Source organism: Crocodylus siamensis, chromosome 3 (assembly GCF_052110815.1).
Source record: "Crocodylus siamensis isolate JL-2025a chromosome 3, ASM5211081v1, whole genome shotgun sequence".
Classification (NCBI taxonomy): domain Eukaryota; kingdom Metazoa; phylum Chordata; order Crocodylia; family Crocodylidae; genus Crocodylus; species Crocodylus siamensis.
The window spans coordinates 232,535,182-232,555,109 of record NC_143397.1 but is presented as its reverse complement, the minus strand read 5'-3'; the positions used below and the strand labels follow the sequence as shown (position 1 = coordinate 232,555,109).

Here is a 19,928-nt window from a genome sequence, read left to right as displayed (position 1 = left end):
CAAGGACCCAGCCCAGCTGGGCATCAGAAGGACCTCAGGGCTGGCAGGACCCAGTGGGACCTAGCACGTGGTCCCCGCACATCTCACTAGGTCCTGCTACCAAGGGCCCAGCCAGGCCGGGTGGCAGAAGGGCCCCGAAGGAGGCAGGTCTTGCCACCAAGGGCCCAGCCCAGCAGAAGAGAGGTCCCAGGACCTGGCTGGGCCCAGCTCATGGTCCCTGTGTGCCATGTTGGGTCTTCCTGCCATGGCTCAGAGTGCCCCACTCCTGCTGCTGCTGCTAAAGGTAAGTTATGGGCCCTGGGTGGGGGGGCTGGGGCCCTCCAGGGTGCTTGGAACCCTGGGCAAGGTGGGGCTAGGGCCTTCCAGGGTGCCTGAGACCTTGGGTGGGGGGGCTGGGGTCCTCCAGGGAGGAGTTGGGGCCCTGTGGGGGGGGCATTCCATGTGCTATGGGAGGGGCTGCACCCTGTGGGGGCCAGGGGACCTACTCCTGAGCAACCCCCACAAAAGGTCTCCCACACCCACAGTCTCCCCAGTAATCTCACCACACCTACCCACACACCAACACACATCCTCCACACACACACACATACACACCCACCTTCCCCCACACCCCTTCCCACCCCCTTCCTACAAACACCACATCCCCGCATCACACACCCATCATGTGCAAAGAAAACCAAAAGTACACATCAACACATATAGATATTTAGAATTTATTTTATCATGATGATAGAGACACTGGTAGGCTTCCACATTGCTTTAACATTGTAAATATACCAATAAAGCATTGCCCAACTGATCTGATTGCTGTCTGTGTATGTGTGTGTGTGTGTGTGTGTGTGTGTGTCTAGAGATATATAGATATATGTATGTGTGTGTGTATAGAGTATTTTGTGTTAATTGTGGAAAAAACATGAATTTTGGGATATTTTTAAAAATGGATTTGGGATCCTGCTGCAGCAGTCCAGCTGGCACAAGGGGTAGTGTCCCCAGGTACCAAGTGGCTGAGCCCCAGAAGCTCTGGAGAGTGAGTAGCCCTGAGCTGCTTTCCAGGGCAGGTTTTTATACTGGTGGCTCTAGCTCCCCCCCGGCTGCAGAGCCAGGAGGAGCCAGGCAGAGTTATTTTGCCCCAAGTGGCATTATTTGCTCCACAACAAATTGCATATCCAAGCACGTGCGCTGAGGCAAAAACCCCAGCTCAAATTTGCACTGTTTCTATTTGAGCTGCTGCAAGCACACGTGCTTGCATGTGTGGATGTGCTCAATGTGTAGTTGGGAGGAGGTGTTGAGTGAGGTTGGCCAGGAGTCTGTCATATTAATTAATATTATTTAATATCTTCATTAATGGTTTGCAGGATGAGACTGAAAGCATATTCAACACTTCCAGGGAACTGATGGGCAGGATCCCCTGGGAAGTAAGTCTCAAGGGGAGGGGAGTCCAGGAGAGCTAGCTGGACTTTAAAAAAGCCTTACTGAGAGTGCAGGAGCAAACCATCTTAATGTACAGGAAGAGTAGCAAGTGTGGCAGAAGACCAGTTTGGCTTAGAAGGAAATGTTTCAGTAAACTAAACCACAAAAAGGAAGCTATAAGACATGGAAACTTGGACAAACAACTAGGGAGGAGTATAGGAGTATTGCTAGGGCATGCAGGGGTGAAGTCACATGGCACATCCACATATGCAGGCACGTGCGCTCACAATAGCTCAAATAGAAGCAGTGTAAATTTGAGCCAGGGCTTTTTGCCTCAGCGCACATGCCCAGACATGCACTTTGTTATGGAGTAAATTGTGCCACTTAGGGCAAAATAATCCTGCCTGGCTCCTCGTGGATCTGCAGCCAGGGGGAGCTAGAGCCCAGGGACTGCACTTGTGCTGTCCCCAGCAGTATAAAAAGCTACCCTGTCCTGGCCCCATCAGTACAAAAAGCTGCCTTGGCAAGTAGCTCAGGGCTGCTTACTCTCAGGAGCTTCTGAGGCCCAGACAATTTGTATCTGGGGACACTACCCCTTGTGCCAGCTGAACTCCTGAAGCAGCCCTGAGAGTTCCCTTTACCCACTGCAGGGGTCTGGCAGTGGGGACTGCTGTCTGGCTGTGACCTGCTCTGCACCTGGCAGACCCAGATGGGGACTGCACAGCCAGTAGAGGCATCTGCCCCTCTGAGCCAGCTGCCAGTGGGCTGTGGCTGAAGGGTTGGCCTTTGTGTTGCACTACTGCCATGTGTGCCCCTGCCTGGCTATCTGGGCAGCTGTTGCTCGGAAGATGTTCCCAGTGTGGTGGCCTGCTTTGAACCAGTTGGCCAGGAGGTCAACCAATTGGCCAGCTGGACAGCCACCTCCAGCTGGGTCCAAGGTGCCAACTCTGAGCAGTCAGGGTCCTGCCACTATCCTCCCTAGCAGGACTTCTGGTGTACCCTATTTGAAAACTGAAAAATCCCTGATAAAAAAAAATCCCAAAGTCACTGTGTAAAATACACCAAAATCCATGTTCCTCCACAATTAAAACAAAAGAACACTATATCCATATAGAAAGAGAGAGTGAGAGACAGAGAGACAGTGATCAGTTGGGCAATGTTTTATTGATATATCTACAGTGTTAAAACAATTTGGAAGCCTACCAGTGTCTCTATCATTATAATAAAATGAATTCTAAATATCTATATGTTTTGCTGACCCCACAGCGTACACAGCCCTCACTCACAGGGGCCACAGCCCCCCCCACAGGGGTTGCTGCTCCCCCAACAGTGGCAAAATAGCCTCTGCAGGGGCTACCACGCCCCCTGCAGGGCCCACATGCCCCACTCCCACTTTTTCCCCCAGCTTCCCAGATTGCTGCCCTGCCCGTCCCCGTCCCCTGCTGGCTCAAGCCCCTGAATGGCTGCCCCACCCAACCCCACACCCCGCCTGCTCCCCCAAACCCCCCAATGGCTTCCCTGCCTGGCCCCACTCTTTGCTTGCACCCCCAGCCACCCGATGGCTGCCCTTCCCCCCCCAGTCTCTGGCATTTAAAAAAAAGAAAAAAAGCCTTTACTCATAGGAGGAGCAGAAGATGTGGGGTCTTCAGGACCTTCTGGCAGAGCTCCCCCTGGCAGCATGGGACAGCGGGGGGCAGCAGGGCCCAGGCTGGGGCCTGTGTGGGCAGTGGGGGAAGGCAGTGACCCAGACGGGCAGCTGATAGTGTTAGTAAGAGATTATTTTCTGACGGCAATAGCATGGCCGTATTCCACCTATTGCCTAGCCAGATATATATTTTAGATTGCCATTATGTCTTCTGGTTCTGTCATCTGGAAAAGGGCTGGAAAGTCAGGGGAGTTGTTTGTTTGTTTTTTAATTGTAGGGATGCCAGGGTGGGGGGGCAGTGATTGAGGGGCTTGGGGAACTCAGGGGGGATAGGGCCAGGCAGGGCAGTGATGGGGGCTCAGAGGGATGGGGCAGGGTAGGGTAGGGATTGGGGAGATTTGGGGAGCAGGCAGGGGGTGGGGCCAGGCAGGGCAGGGATCTGGGGGGCTGGGGCAGTGGGTGGGGCCAGCAGGGGTCCCCCCCATTGTCCCCTCCCCCTCCTCCAGACCCCGCCCCTACTTACCAACACTGGAGCCCAGGTCCAGCTCCCTGTGGCTGGCACACTGCCCCACACAGGCAGGCAGTATACTTCAGCATCAGGGCAAGGGCCAACCATAGAAATGCTCTGGCAGCCAGAGCATCTCTGTAGAGGACCTATCCTCTGGTTGCTTCAGCACGCGACTGTGCCTTGCCCTATTTTTTTCACTCTGTTTTTTTTTTTTTGACCCCTGGGTATCCACGGGTCTAATGTTGCCCCTGCAGTGCAAACTTGCAGTGTGGGGAACCTTTTCCCATTCCCACATGTGCCTCTTGCAGCATCTCAAAGGGGTTTGTCAATAAAAGTATGTCAATAAAAAAAAGGACTATCAGGGAAAGTGTGGGTCCCTTACTGAATGGGGGAAGCAACCTAGTGACAGAGGGTGCAGAAAACGTGGAAGTACCCAATGTCTTTTTCATCTTAGTCTTCACAGGGAAGGTCAGCTCCTAGACTACTGCACCTGGCACCACAGTCTAGGGAGGAGGTAATCAGCCAACAGTGGCAAAAGAACAGGTTAGGGGCTATATATGGCCAGGTAGAATGCACCAGAGGGTACTGAGGGAGATGGCTGATGTTATTGTACGTCCATTGGCCACCATCTTTGAAAACTCATGGATATCAGGAGAGGTCCTGGAAGACTGGAAAAGGGCAATCATAATAGTGCCCATATTTAAGAAAGGGAAAAAGGAGGATACAGGGAACTATAGACCAGACAGTGTCACCTCAGTCCCTGGAAAAATCACAGAGAAGATCCTCAAGAAATCCATTTCTAAGCACTTGGAGGAGAAAAAGGTGATTAGAAACAGTCATAGTTCATAGTTTCATAGTAGCTAGAGTCGGAAGGGACCTAGGTAGATCATCTAGTCCGACCCCCTGCCTTAGCAGGAAAGAGCACCGGGGTCAGATGACCCCGGCAAGGTGCTCATCTAACTTCCTTTTAAAAATCCCCAGGCTAGGAGCCTGCACCACTTCCCCTGGAAGCTGGTTCCAGGCCCTAGCCACCCTGACTGTGAAGTAGCGCCTCCTAATATCTAATCTAAACTTACCCTCCGCCAGTTTGTGACCGTTATTCCTGGTCACTCCTGGCAGCGCACGGGGGAACAGGGACTCCCCCAATACCTGCTGATCCCCCCTGACCAGTTTGTAGCAGGCCACAAGGTCCCCCCTTAGCCTTCTCTTGTGGAGGCTAAACAGGTTCAGGTCCCGTAGCCTATCCTCATAAGGCCTGCCCTGCTGACCCCTGATCATACGAGTGGCCCTCCTCTGAACTCTTTCCATATTGTCCATGTCCCTCTTGAAGTGTGGCGCCCAGAACTGGACGCAGTACTCCAGCTGCGGCCTGACCAGTGCCGCATAGAGGGGGAGGATCACCTCCCTGGACCTGCTCGAGATGCATCTGTGGATGCATGATAGGGTACGATTGGCCTTCTTGACTGCCTCCCCACACTGCCGGCCCATGTTCATCGTGGAGTCAATGACGACTCCAAGATCCTTTTCCGTCTCCGTGCTGGCAAGAGGAGAGTTCCCCAGCCTGTAAGTGTGGTGCCGGTTCTTCCTCCCCATGTGCAACACCTTGCACTTATCAGTGTTATACCCCATCCTATTCTCATCCGCCCACCGTTGCAACCTGTCAAGGTCAGCTTGTAGCCTATTGCACCCTTCTAGTGCACCCACATCCCCCCACATCTTAGTGTCATCAGCAAACTTGAACAGGGTGCTTTCTACCCCCTCATCCAAGTCACTGATGAAGATGTTGAACAGTGCAGGCCCGAGGACCGAGCCCTGCGGAACCCCACTGCCCACATCCTTCCAGGTCGAGAAGAACCCATCCACTACCACCCTCTGGGTGCGGCCCTCCAACCAGTTGGCGACCCATTTGACCGTGTGGGCATCGACACCACAGTCTCCCAGCTTTTTGATGAGGACAGGGTGAGAGACAGTGTCGAAAGCCTTCCGGAAGTCCAAAAAGACTACATCCACAGCAACCCCTGCGTCTAATGATTTGGTGACCTGATCGTAAAAGGCCACCAGGTTGGTCTGACAAGACCTGCCACTGATAAACCCATGTTGGTTGCCCCTGAGCATGCATTCCCCCGCAAGGCCCTCCTGGATGTGTGCCAGGATAATTTTTTCAAAGAGCTTACCCGGGATTGAGGTCAGACTAACTGGCCTGTAATTTCCCAGGTCCTCCTTCTTCCCCTTTTTGAAGATAGGGACCACATTGGCCCTCTTCCAGTCCTCCGGCACCTCGCCAGAGCACCACGAGTGCTCATAGAGCCGTGCCAGGGGTCCCGCAATGACCTCAGCCAGTTCCTGTAGAACCCTAGGGTGAAGATCGTCCGGACCAGCGGACTTGAACACGTCCAGCTTCTCCAGAAGTACCCTAACTAACTCCTCGCTAACCCTTGGCCCAGGCGTGTCTCTCTCGGGGCCCGAGGGGGGCCCAGCAGGGAGGTGGCTGAACTGGTCCCTACTTAGGAAGACAGAGGCAAAGAAATCGTTAAATATGTTAGCTTTGTCATCTGGCGTGATGACTAAGTTGCCCATCGTGTCCTGCAGGGGCCCCACATTACCCGGGACCCTCTTTTTACCCCCTATGTATTTGAAGAAGGACTTCTTATTGTCCTTAATCCGGGAAGCTAGTCCTATCTCCAACTCTGCCTTGGCCCTCCTGACTGCCCCCCTACATCCTCGGGCGACTATAACATAGTCCTTCTTGGCGATGACCCCATCTCTCCATTGGGTATATGCCTCCCTTTTAGCAAGGAGACATTCCCGGATGCTCTTAGTGAGCCATGGGGGTTTATGTGCCCTCCTGCTCCCTTTGACCCTTGTTGGGATTACCTCCCTTTGGGCATGGAGGATCGTCTCCTTAAGGAGCAACCACTCACCTTCGACATCTGATTCCCTTCCCCTCTGGGTCCTCAGCGCTTCCCCAACTATCCTCCTTAGCTTGTTGAAGTCAGCCCTCCTAAAGTCTAGGGCTGTTGCCTTGCTGCAGCCCTTTGCCACCTTACGCTGGATGGTGAATTCCAGCAAGCGATGATCACTGTCTCCCAGGTGGCCCATCACCCGCAGCCCCCTCACCAGGTCATCACCCGTGGCCAGCACTAGGTCCAACAAGGCGTCTCCCCTGGTGGGACTGTGCACCTCCTGGGTTAGATGGAGGTCCTGCAGTCTGGCTAAGAACCGACGTGAGCGATCAGACTTGGCTGACTGCTCCTCCCAGCAGATGTCTGGGAAGTTCAGGTCCCCCATGATGACCACATCCTTAGCCCTCACTGCCTCTGTAAGCTGACCTAAGAATTCCAGGTCGAGCTCTTCTCCCTGGTTGGGAGGTCTATAGTAGACTCCCACCGTTAAGTCTCTCTCCCCTGGACTGCCTTTTACTCTAACCCAGAGCACCTCAGAGTGCCCCCCCTCTACCCCCATGCTAATTAACGAGGAAGTATAAGTCAGCTTTGTACTTGGGGGCAAGTCATGCCTGATCAACCTGATTGCCTTCTGTGATGAGATGACTGGCTCTGTGGATGCAGGGAGATGGGTGGAGGTAGTAGACCTTGATTTTAGCAAGGCTTTTCATAAAATCTCCCACAACAATGGGAGGCAAGCTAAGGAAGTGTGGGCTGGATGAATGGACTGTAAAGTGGATAGAAAATTGGTTGGAGCATCAGGCTTAGAGAGTAGTAATCGATGGCTTGATGTCTAGTTGGCAGCTGGAATCAAATGGAGTGCCTCAGGGGTCAGTCCTGGGGCTGCTTTTGTTCAATGTCTTCATCAACGATATGGAAGATGGCATAGAGTGCACCCTCAGCAAGTTAGCAGATGACACCAAGCTGGGGGGAATAGTAGATACAAGGGAGGGTAGGGTTAGGAGCCAGAGAGACCTGGACAAATTGGAATATTGGACAAAAAGGAATCTCATGAGGTTCAGCAAGTACAAGTGGAAAGTCCTACACTTAGGACTGTACTAATCCTATGCACCGGTACAGGCTGGGGGCTGAATGTCTGGGCAGCAGCTCTGAAAAAAAGGACCTGGGGGTTATAGTGGACAATAAGCTGAATATGAGCCAGCAGTGTGTCCTTGTTACCAAGAAGGCTAATAGCATAGTGGGCAGGAGTGGTAGGAATATTTTCAGCAGATTAAGGGAAGTGATTATTCCCCTTTATTCAGCACTGGTGAGACCACATCTGGAGTACCGTGTTCAACTTTGGGCCCCCCACTACAGAAAGGAAGTGGAAAAATTTTAGAGAGTCCAGCAGAGGGCAGAGAAAATGGTGAGGGGCATGGGAAACATAACTTATAAAGAGAGGCTGAGGGACCTTATTTAGACTACAGAAGAGAAGACGGAGGGGGGATTTAATAGCAGCCATCAACTACCTGAAGGGTGGTTCCAAACAGCATGGACCTAGACTGTTCTCAGTGGTGACAGATCACAGAAGAAGGAGCAATAGTTTCAAGTTCCAGCAAGGGGAGTTTAGATTAGATATCAGGAAGAACTTTCTCACCGGGAGGGTAGCAAAGCACTGGAACAGGTTACTCCAAGAAGTTCTGAAAACTCCATTCTTGGAGGTTTTTACGACCCAGGTAGACAAAGCCCTGGCAGGGATGATCTAATTGGGTCTGGTATCCGGTATCATTCATACATTCTATTAATGTCTGAATAACCTATGCCATCTTTTTTGTGGGGTGGGGTGGGTAGAGGAGGGACAGTTGGAGGGGAGGGTGAGAGCTTTTTATCCTAAATTACAATCATATTTGAATTTATTCCTCAGGCTGTTTTCCATCATAACTAAGGGGGGGGGGGAATAAAAATGAAATAAAGCCCCAAAAATCTATATAATTCATTCTTTTTTCTAATTGTATGAAATGCATCTCATAAAGCAAGATATGTAGTTTATGTTCTGTGGATAAGTTGCTTAATCCAAAAAAATATACAAGAAAAGATTTTGACTATGAAGTTAAATAAAAGTAGTTGTTTTTTTCCTGGTGTGTTAAGTACTAACAACTTCTTTTAGTTTCACTGATATTTGTTTTTGCTCAGCACTTCTTGAAAGAAAATCCCTCATTTAAGCTATAATCCTGCAGGCAGGAATGCATATGCTTATTTTTGCTTCAGTGAATTGACCTACTGAGGTCAATGGGAAATATGTCCATAAGCCTGGGAGCAGGTTTCATTTTTGCTGATATAGCCTGATGGAGTTCTTTGAGTATAGATAATAAAACATAAGTGCTTAAATATGGATTCAAGTATCTATTTCATGTTTAAGATTGAATATTGGAGTCAAAATACACATATATTATGCACAAATCAGCAAAAGGTTTTCATGAATCTATGGGTAAGTGTGCTCTTAAAGTTGTGGTTGTAATTGTGATCACAGTAACAGCACATATAAATAACCAGTTACACATGAAACTGTTCACAGATTCAGTAACAGGAAGAACATAATTATTTTTACATAGATCAGTATATTGATATAGCAATGTATGTGTGATTGATAGAATTTCTGTGTGTTTGTGTGCTCACATAAAATATATATCTGTTTGTTACAAAATATTGAACAACAGATACATCTAAGAAAAAACAGTGTTCACAAAATATGCATAGGCATTAGGGATGAGCAAAGCATTGGTAGCCAATTTGATTTGGAGGAGGTACGGCCCAATTTGGGGACCGAATCTCTGAATCTGAATTGAATTCGGACACCAATTAAAAACTGAATCGATCTGAGGCATCTGAATTGATTCAGAAAAAGATTTGGAAAAGATTCAGTGATTCAACCATAGACTAAACAAGCAGCTGACACAGCTGCCTCCAGCTGGTAAGTCTGCTACGGTTGGGGGAGAGGGGAAGGAAGAGGTGTGAGGGAGGGAAGGATTGGGGGTAGAGCAAGGACAAATTGCCCAGCCAGGGCAGGGGATGTGGGAGTCGGGGGGGGCGGGGAGGGGGCATGGGATGCAAGTGTGGCAGTGCTCCTGGTGGGAGCTATACCCTGCTGCCATTTGCCTGCCTGGGGTTGGGGGTAGCATGATGTAGGCATGGCTCACTCCGGGCAGAAGGTGGCAAGTGGCAGCAGGGCGTAGCCCCCACTCCCAGTGCTGCTGTGCCCACCTCCCTGCACCTCACCGCCCTGGCTGAGCAGCTTGCCCAGCCCCAGCCCCAGCCCCTTCCGCCCCCATGCCTCTTCCCTTCTGCCACCCCCAACCTCAACAGACTTACCAGCTGTGTCTGCTACCTGTTTAGTGTATGGCCAAATTTCTGAAGTGGCACCAAATCTTTCAGATCTGATTTGGCCAAATCAAATAGGGACAGTGAATTGAATCTCCAAATTGAATTACTGTCCTCCAAATCAGCCGAATCTGAAGTGAATACTTGCTGCTTCACACAGGCCTAATGGGCATGTGTGCAGTGAACTTGCATTTTGCCCAGGTTTTCTCTTTCTCTTTCTTTGAAGTGCCATTGTATATAGTAGCCCAGATTTTCTAGTCTGCTAGCAAACATGTCACTTAATTCAAAACAGTGAAATGTCTGTAAAAGATATGAGTGCATTCAGTAATTAAAACAGATGGCAAATAAAAATAATAATTATATTTAAAAAAACCCTTTAATTGTCCCATAGATCTTTTTTTGTTTGGTTGGTTTTTGGGGTCTTGGAGGGGGGAGGGTTGGTGAATATTTTGAAAGCACAGAGCCCTGGGAAAATTCTGGAGTGGCAGAACTATTTAACACATTTGAAAAATGAAATTAAAGAATTAAAAGATAATTATTTCTTCTTTCTTCTTCTTTTCTTTCCCCGCTCCCCTTTTTTTTCTTAGGCTCTGTAGCCACTGCCTGTCGTGATCCTGGTGTTCCTATGAATGGAACTCGGAATGGAGATGGAAGAGAACCTGGAGATACTGTTATTTTTCAGTGTGATCCTGGATATGAGCTGCAAGGCGATGAGAGAATAACCTGTATTCAGGTAGAAAATCGGTACTTCTGGCAGCCCAACCCACCAGTCTGTATAGGTAAGCAGAAAACGTGAAAAAATTGAGAAGCTGTGAAACCTTTCTTACTGGTAATCAAATAGTACTACAAGCCTTATTCCACATATAGATGTGTTATTTATTTACCTTCAGAAACTAATGAAACTAGTTCCAAGGTGTAGTATGCATGTGACAGATCACTCTGCAATAGGCCGGATGGGTGCTATTAATATCTTTCCTCCTCAGTCATCACTATAATGACTTTTATGTTATCTCCTTATAGGCCACTTGGTTTATAATTAGATGCCCTGTGGCAGATGAAGCATAGAATCATAGAGAAATAGGTCTGGAAGGGTTCTTAAGAGATTATTTAGTTTAAAACTTTGCTCAAGGCAGAATCTTTTCAGTGTAAACCGGAAATGTCAGTAAATATCTAAGTTAAAGTTAAAAGCTTCCAATGGTAGGTATTCTATAACTTCCTTAGGTGATCTGTTCCAGAACTTAAGCACCCTTAAAGTTAGAAAATTCTTCATACTATCTAATAAGATTGGTATGAGGACAAAGACACCATTAACTTTGGTTTCAAACAAAACCTTAATTAAACCCTGGAGAAATTCCAGAGGACAAGGATAGGGCTAATGTGCCGGAATTTAGAAAAGATAAATGGGATAACTTAGGTTATGATAGACTAGTTAGCCTGGTGTTAATATGAACAAAATTATGGAAAAACTGTTATGGGGCATGTGAATATATCATTAATAGATAGCACTAAGATAGAACCAATAACCAAAGCTAATGGTTTACCCTCATCCCAATCTTATTAGGTAGTATGAAAAATTAAAGATAGTCAACATGGTGTTATGAAAATCTTATCAAAGGAAGTTATATTATTTTGATAACATCTTGTTGATAAAATATGCTTATACATCTCCAACATATTTGGCTCAGTCCTGCATGTCATTCTGACTGTACAAATTAATGTGGCTCAAAATAACTGGATTTAAAAGCAGATTAACACACAAAAAAGCCAGACATGTAAAGTGAATATCTAATAAGCTGTTTCTAGTGCAGTTTCTCCTTAGCTTTTTCATCCTTTCCCTGAATACACTCTGATTTTCTAAACTTGGGTATAGCCAATTGCTTCTCTGGAGCTTCCATATTTGTGTGCACAGAGATAGTTAGCCATATATAAAATCTAAAATCTAAGTCAGTCTAAAATCAGGCAGAAGATAGGATAGGGTAGCAATTTCAAAAGACTACTTAAAGAGACAAAGAAGTACAACATCAGATGCTAGGAATGGACTGGCAGAAAGAAAAAACAATATATAAAAGGGAACAAGACAAGGGAAGGAGATGCTGCTAAGACAGGTAGTACCATATTTACTCACATGCAAAAGAGGTTGGTTTTTTTTCTCATTTAACATGGAGGAGGGAGGGGAAAGCTCCTTATCTTAGATCTAAATATGAGGTAGCAGGGACAGGAAGGTGGCTGCTGTGGCTTAAGCTCTGGCTCTGGTTTCAACTTAGGGAAGGAGGATATGGGGGAGAAGGGGATCTGAGGCTGATGGAGGGTAGGCACAGAGGGGGCAGAGGCAGCAGGGAGGAGGTGCCAAGGGGTAAGTGGTCGGGGTTTTCAGGTGGCAGGGGGAAGGTGTGGGAGCCAAGGGGAAGGGGTCAAGCTGCTTGACCCCCCATCATTGCCTGCTCCACACCTCTCCTAGCATTTGCTACTTTACTATCTGCCTGCCTGTCCCACCATGTGCCTCCACACTGTGTCCCCCACTGCCCACTCCTTTACTGCCTCTCCCCACTACTTGACCCCCTGCCACTGATTTATTGACTGCAGCAGTGGTGGGGGGACAAATTTAAGATGACCCTCCAATAATTAGATTCTACACATGGAAAATAATAAGCAATTTATACATTTTCCATATAAAGAATCTAATTATTGTGGATGCGATCTTAAGTTCAGGATTGTCTTGCATTTGGATAAATATGGAAGATAGATTAGATCAGTTAAGATGAACAAACCAGCTAAAAACCTAGAGGGACACCAAAAGAAAGTGTCAAGATAATGGAATAAAAATCCGTAGACTCTGTTGTTGGGATAAGGGTTAATACAATTCAGTCTGTAGTTGGTTAATTTTCTGTAGTTTTGTAGAAGCATTCTGTTGTCCTTGTCATGGGATTCCTGTTGTAGCATGTTGGAATGGGCTTTGTTGATTTGAATGGGCTTTTGGTTGGGAATTGTACTGTAGATATAGGAAACCCTGTTGTAGATCTGCAGGCAGTGGGAATCAGACTTGTGCACAAATACCTACTGGATATGCAAATAAAGTAATTACTCATGTCTGTTAAAATGACTTATTTTCTTCCAAATCAGATCCTAAAATATGTTAAAGTTTACTTCTTTTTGCTAATTCATTATTTATGGGCATATATTACTTCTACACTATAATGTATAGACCTTATCTGGATACTGATAACTGTTTCAAAATTTCCTTTTGTATTCACAAACATTCCAAATTAGTTTGAACTGCATTATCATTTCTCTTGTAGTTTTTTCCAAATAGGAGGAATATTAGGATATATTGTGCCCATGCTCACACATCAGAATGATCTCAGACTGCAATCTTTCTCAGGCTTATTTTCATCATGATTTATTTTGTGGTGAGGGTTGACATTGTTCCATAAATAATATCACTTTGATGGGGGAATGAAATGAAGGAATAATTCTCAAGGTCTATTTGCTCTAGCATGCCCTAGTTTATTTATCTATTTATTTATGATTCATTACATCCCAGAAGTGTTTTCTTCAGGCTGCTCCTAATATCAGTGCTGAAATGTTTGATAATGCTCTTACAGCATGATACTGTACCTGAGACTATTCAGTAAATACAGTTTTAGGTGTTTGTCCTCCTATTCTTCTGCACCATAGCAGACTATGTGGAGAGGCTTGCATATCAAAAGAATTAACAATAGGAAAATTACCAAGAGCTAAATTGTAACTTAGCCATTAGGAAGCTTTAGAAGTGTAAAAAAAAATAAAATTTTATTCTGCATGTTTTGAATCCCTGTAATTCTAGCCTTTTCAGGATTAAAGATGTGATTATTGAAGTTTTAATGTAAAATAGGTATTAGGACCATATTCAGCTGGATTAGAATACCAGATCCAGTTTGTTTCTGTTTAGCAAAGCCTAAATTATAAGTACCTTTCCCCAGAAGAGCAAATGTAGATGCTTATTGTCCCTATACAGTTATTTAGGAGATATCCAGAAACAGTGGTGATGCATAGGGAGTGCATGGGGGTGCATGTGCACCCCCTGACCAGCTGTGCTAACCACTTAAGTGATGGGCAGGGGAAGCAGGTGGGAATGCCGGTGCCCACCCTGCAAGCACTGGCCAGGTAGTGGAGCACTGTTTTGTGCTCCCAGAAGTGGCTGCAGCCACTCCCAGAAGTGGCTGCAGCTATCAGTCACAGCGATCGGCTATCTCACTATTGGCTGCAGGGGAACCCCTCCCCGCCCCCAGTCACTGGCTGGTCTCTGGGGAGACCATGTGCCCTGTCCTGACTAAGGCAGCACCAGTCACCCATGCCCAAAAAGAGATTCAGTTTAACTGAGTTTAGGTGCTTAGGTGCTCTGTACAAAGAAAGGGGAGAGACAGACAATGCATAACTCAGAAAGCTGAATGGCAACCAGTAAGAAATACTAACTTCAGAGAATCTGATTTCCTGCCTCTGTCAGTTCTTAAGGACCTGGGTAAGGCTGAATATTAAATGTCTCCATTCATTTGCAATTTATGCCTATTCTCACGTCTGATGCAGGAGCCTGACCAACTTTTGGTATTGCCCACCTTTTTGTCTAATAGCATATTGATTAGAGAGCTTACCCAGCAAGTGAAGACCTAAGTTCTAGGCCTTCCTCACTCAGATGAATTTGAGCCCATGTCTCTGGAGACTAATAGGCTACATAAGAAGATGATCAATTTCTTCATCAGCGATTTGGATGACGGGGTGAAAAGCAACCTGTTTAAATTTGCCGGTGATACCAGAATTTGGGATGAGGTGAGCATGCTAGTAGAGAGGGAAAGATTGCAGCAAGATCTGGATAGGTTACAGGAGTGGGCTAACATTAACAGGATGCGTTTCAATACTGACAAGTGCAGGGTGTTGCACTTAGGCAGTAGAAACCAGCAGCACACTTATAGAATGGGAAACTCCCTACTTGAGAGCACGGAGGCAGAAAGGGATCTTGGAGTCATTATTAACTCCAGAATGAACATGGGCTGACAATGCGAGGTCACGGTTGGCAGGGCTAACCGGACCTTGTCGTGCATCCACAGGTGCATCTCAAGTAGAGCCAGGGAGGTGATCCTCCCCCTCTATGCGGCACTGGTCAGGCCACAGCTGGAGTACTGCATCCAGTTATGTGCGCCCCATTTCAGGAGGGATGTGGACAACATTGAAAAGGTCCAGAGGAGGGTCACCCACATGATCCGGGGACAACAGGGCAGACCCTACAATGAAAGACTGCGGGACCTAAACCTGTTCAGCCTTCGCAAGAGAAGGCTGAGGGGGGACCTGGTGACGGTCTATAAACTCACTAGGGGGGACCAGAAGGGTTTGGGGGAGACACTGTTTCCCCTAGCGCCCCCTGGCATAACAAGGAATAATGGACACAAATTATTGGGGAGTAGGTTTAGATTAGATGTCTGCAAGAACTACTTCACAGTTAGGGCGGCTAGGAGCTGGAACCAACTTGCAAGGGAGGTGGTGTTGGCTCCTACCCTAGGGATCTTTAAGAAGAGGCTTGATGCCTACCTGGCTAGACTCATTTGAGTCCAGTTTTTCTCCCGCCCAGGTTGGAGGTCAGGTTGGAAGATCTACAAGGTCCCTTCTGACCCTACTTCTGTGATTCTATGATCTATCCCTGTTGTTAAGACTGAGCTATGGAGTAACCAAGAGAGTCACAAAGCCAGACAGAAAGCAAGAGGCAGCATAGTCTGGTGATAATAATTAGAGGGGTGTGAAGCAGGCAGTACTCAATTCAGACTCAGCCTAAATCAGGGACAGTGACTCAATCCATTGATTCGGATCACTGTCCCGATTCGATTAGACTGAATCAGAAGATTTGATGCTGATTCAGAGAATCTGCAATTCGTCCATAGACACAGCTTAAAATGTTTTTTCTAAATATGTAGAGGTACCAAGCACAGCTCATGAATGCTGAGATGGTAGGGTAAATGGAGTGTCTCATAGGACTGTGGTGGGGAAGGTCCCCACAAGCTCAGCGATGGACCTGGAAGTGGACCAGATGTACTTCCAGTCCAGTTCCGGGTCTGCCACCAAGCATGTGGGGGACCCTCGCCAGCACCCCTCACAGCTCAGTGATCGGTCATGGGCGAAGCCGAGTGCCCCCCCTCCCCAGACCCTGGAGGCACCAGTCCCTGAGGGGTCCTCTGCTTGCTCCGTGGCAGACCCAGAAATTGACTGGAAGTGTTTCTGGTCCACTTCTAAGTCTGCTGCTGAGTGTGCTAGGGACCCTGCCCCCACTCCCATGGGATGCTCCATCTGCCCCACCATCGCAGCATTCATGAGTCGCTTGGTACCTTGAGGTAGGTAGAAAAAACATTTTTATCTAATATTCCTGGCATGTAAAACATCATCTTCAGGTATCATACTTTATAAGCTATTGAAACAAATGTGGATGGACTCAGCTCTCAAATCTTTTTGATTTTCTGAAGATTCAAGTCAACAACACGGTATACATTTAAATGAAAATTATGTTTTACAGTCTCTGTTCTTCTTGTTCTTGTTCTTAGAATTATAAAATAATAGAAGATTAGGGCTGGAAAGGACCTCAGGAGGACCTCAGAAGGTCATCCAGTCCAACCCCCTGCGCAAAGCAGGACCAACCAGCCCCAACTAGATTATTCCAGCCAAAACTTTGCCCAAAAGTTTGGAGGGGAGAATCTCCACCAGTCATCCTGGGAAAAGTATGACAGCATTCAGGGTCAGAGGCTCCAACAGGCTGGATGCTGGAATGAACCCTTAACCATCAATCAGATATCGCTCATACCCGCTCTGACTCAGTAACTTGCCTCTACGTTCCCTAACCCAACAACTGAATTTTACCCAATTAGGTTTAAACAGGCCTTCCATACTGAAACCAGGGAATGTACAGCCCATAATGCCTACCAAGCCTTTTACTCAGCATTTCAGGCAGCATACTGCTGCACAGTCAATGTCTTATCTCATTGTTAAGATGCTTATTCAGATCAGATAAACATCTTATGGTCAGAATCTTTGGGGACCAGACATGTCTTGGCAATTTTACAACTCCTGTATACTGGGCAATACTTGCTTGTTCCAACTGGATGCTTAGTGCTATTGTAGCCCTGCCAGTGCCCTTCCATCTAGTAAAAGGCTGGAGAGATACCAGGGCTCAGGCCTTTTCCAACCGGCCATGGAAACAAGGCATGTTGTTTGCATAGGAAGTCCCTGGTTTTCATCAGGATCCCATCATTTTACTCTGTGTAACAGATCTCTGCACAAATTCCGGAAATTAAAAACTATATAATATTACTGTTTCTACTATAAAAAGCTCAAAATACATATCTAACACAGGCAAAGCAAGAAAGCAAGAACGAAAGGAAACAAAAATATGACAATAAAACAAACAATCAATCTAGCCTTCTCAAACTTTGGTGTGGCTGAACTCTTTGAGGCTCTGGAGGTGATGCTCTACATGATACACCATTTCTTGTAGCCACTGTGCAGGTATTTCATAGCCTATCAAGAAGTTTTGCTATACATTTCATAGTCTAGCACAGTTAATATCACAATCACTGATAGCAATAGCATTTTACAGACACAGCAAAACACAATCGCTACACATTAGGGGTGTGCAAAGCAGGCCCTATTCAATTCAATTCAGATTTGGCCTGAATCGGGGACAGTGATTTGATTAGTTGTTTCGGATTACTGTCCTTGATTTGGTTTGGCCAAATCCAAATCTGAAGATTTGATGCTGATTCAGAGAATCAGCAATTCTGAAACAGACACAGCTATAAATGTTTTTTCTATATACCTCAAGGTATCAGCACAACTTGTGAATGCTGCAGTGTTGAGACAGACGGATAGTCCCACAGGAGTGCATGGGAGCCTTCCACATGCTCGGTGGCGAACCCAGGAGTGGACCAGAAGTACTTCCGGTCCACATCCAGGTCTACCGGGGAGCACACAGGGAGGGGGGCTGTGCCCCTCAGCTCAGCAATCAGCCACAGGGGAATCTGGGTGTCCCCCCCCCCAGACCCAGGAGGCACCAGTTACCAAGCCAAGGGGTAAGGGGGAACCCCCCTGCACACTCCCCAGTGGATCTGGAAGCAGACTAGAAGTGCTTCTGGTCCGCTTCCAGGTCTGCTGCTGAGCACACTGGGGAGCCCCCTGCACTTTTTTGAGATGCTCCATGCACCCCAGCATCACAGCATTCACGAGCCACATGCTACCTAGAGGTATATAGAAAGTATATTTAAAGCTGCATCTATGTCCGAATCTCTGAATCTTTCCAAATCTCTCCGAATCCATTTGGAAGGTTCTGATTCTATGTGGAGTGATTAAAGGGTCCTATGATCTGATTTGGATTTGGAAATTTAGCCACCAAATTGAGCCAAATCTTCACTGAATTGAATCAGGGACCAAAGCTTCACACAGCCCTACAGTACACATAATACAGTCAAGTTCAAATCCTCTCTGTACCAAGCAAACTTTGTGATGCTTCACTGGTGTTTCACACATCCTGCAAAACACAAAGACAAAAAGGAACGGGCTCACCCCCCTAAATTAGTTCACTCTCAGCTGGTATGCTGTGGCTGCTTTGTTGTCTTATAGCCATTCTGGCACTTATCCAGAGATTCATAGAACCAGAAGGGACCTGCAAGATCACAAAGTCCAGTCCCCTGCCATGCGCAGAAGGTTATTGGGCTCCAACAAGCTCAACAAGGTACTTATCTAGCTTCATCTTGAACACCTCCAAGGATGGCGACTGCACAACCTCTACCGGGAGTGTGTTCCAGCTTCTAGTTACCCTTACAGAAAATAAGTTTTTTCTTATGTCTAGCCTAATTTTTTCCCCGTATTACCTTGTGTTAATTATCCTCCTTGCAGAGACTGCTTTTTCAGCAGTGCTCTCTTCTCAATGTGGATCCAAGGTGTATTCTGCCACATAGCTTTTTCTTTGGCCTTTCACCAAGGGTTTTTCTGTTGGAGTATGCTCCCTCTAGACTTTTCCCAATAAAGGGTAACCCACAACGTGGTGGAAACTAGGGTTTTTAGGCACCCTATGCTTACCCCTGCCCTTTCTCCAGGCTGGTTATTATGTGGCAATTAACAATGCCAAACTGACCTTCAGAATGACCATGACCTCTCCATTCAATGATAGGCAAATTTGTTGATACACAGTGATAACAGGGGAAAAAAAACATATATAAACTATAGCTACCAATCCTAGGGCTGTCATCAGAGTCAGGATATATCTGGTCAGGATGAAGGCTTTACTCTGAAGGCTCTCTCTTAGGTGCCAGATGTCAGCAAGTCAGCAGTCTGGAGATGGTATGCTGAGGCCCACACCCCCACTCCAGTGGGGTGGATGAGACAGGTTAGTAGTGTTTCCTTTTGCCCATTGTGGCCTTGGAGACCCTTCCTGGGGGATAGGGGATGGGGACCCCTCTCAGGGAGGAGGGACCATTTGTTACTCTCAAGTCTCTGCTTTTGTATTCTCCTTCCCTCATGATGACTCTTGACCTGTGGCTGTCACTAGTTGGTCTCTCTCTGTGGTCATCATACTGTCCAGTAGCTCATCACATACACACATACTAATTAGGTCTTTTCAGGCCTTCTCCTAATTTGATCTATTCCCCCAAAACCGGGACTCAGGCCCCTGCTCTGGGGCCTTGTTAGTTGAAGGCACCATATCTCATGTTATAGTCAGTGTACGATATGCCCCCAGTTTCCCAGGCTGTACGTGTATCCATTGGCCTTGTTCGTTAGACAGCCTGTCTGCTTCTGAAGGCAAAGAAACTGGGTGTATAACACCCTAGCTTTAAAAAATCAATTAACCCCTGCTGCCCATCCTAAAGAATTCTAATGCTTACACACATGCGCACGCACACACACACACACACACGCACACACCCATAAGCCAATTCCCAAAAAGCAAATCTTTAATACTGTTATTAAGTCATCAAATACCAGCCACCAACTAGACATTAAGCCTGAGTTACCCATTGATTGCCACCCCCTCAGCCTGACAATCCAGCCTGTTTTCTATTCACATTATAATCCATTCATCTAACCCATACTTACTTAG

General features: G+C 47.0%; 1 protein-coding gene across 4 annotated transcripts in view; it reads left to right on the top strand.

The window, feature by feature from the left end:
- CSMD3 (CUB and Sushi multiple domains 3) overlaps nt 1–19,928 on the top strand; it is a 1,311,906-nt gene that overhangs the window by 966,436 nt on the left and 325,542 nt on the right. For all 4 annotated transcript variants that reach the window (XM_090040525.1, XM_090040524.1, XM_090040523.1 and 1 more), the window contains one exon: nt 10,411–10,602. In XM_090040525.1, coding sequence (XP_089896651.1) covers nt 10,411–10,602 — 192 coding nt within the window. The remainder of the gene's footprint in view (nt 1–10,410; nt 10,603–19,928) is intronic.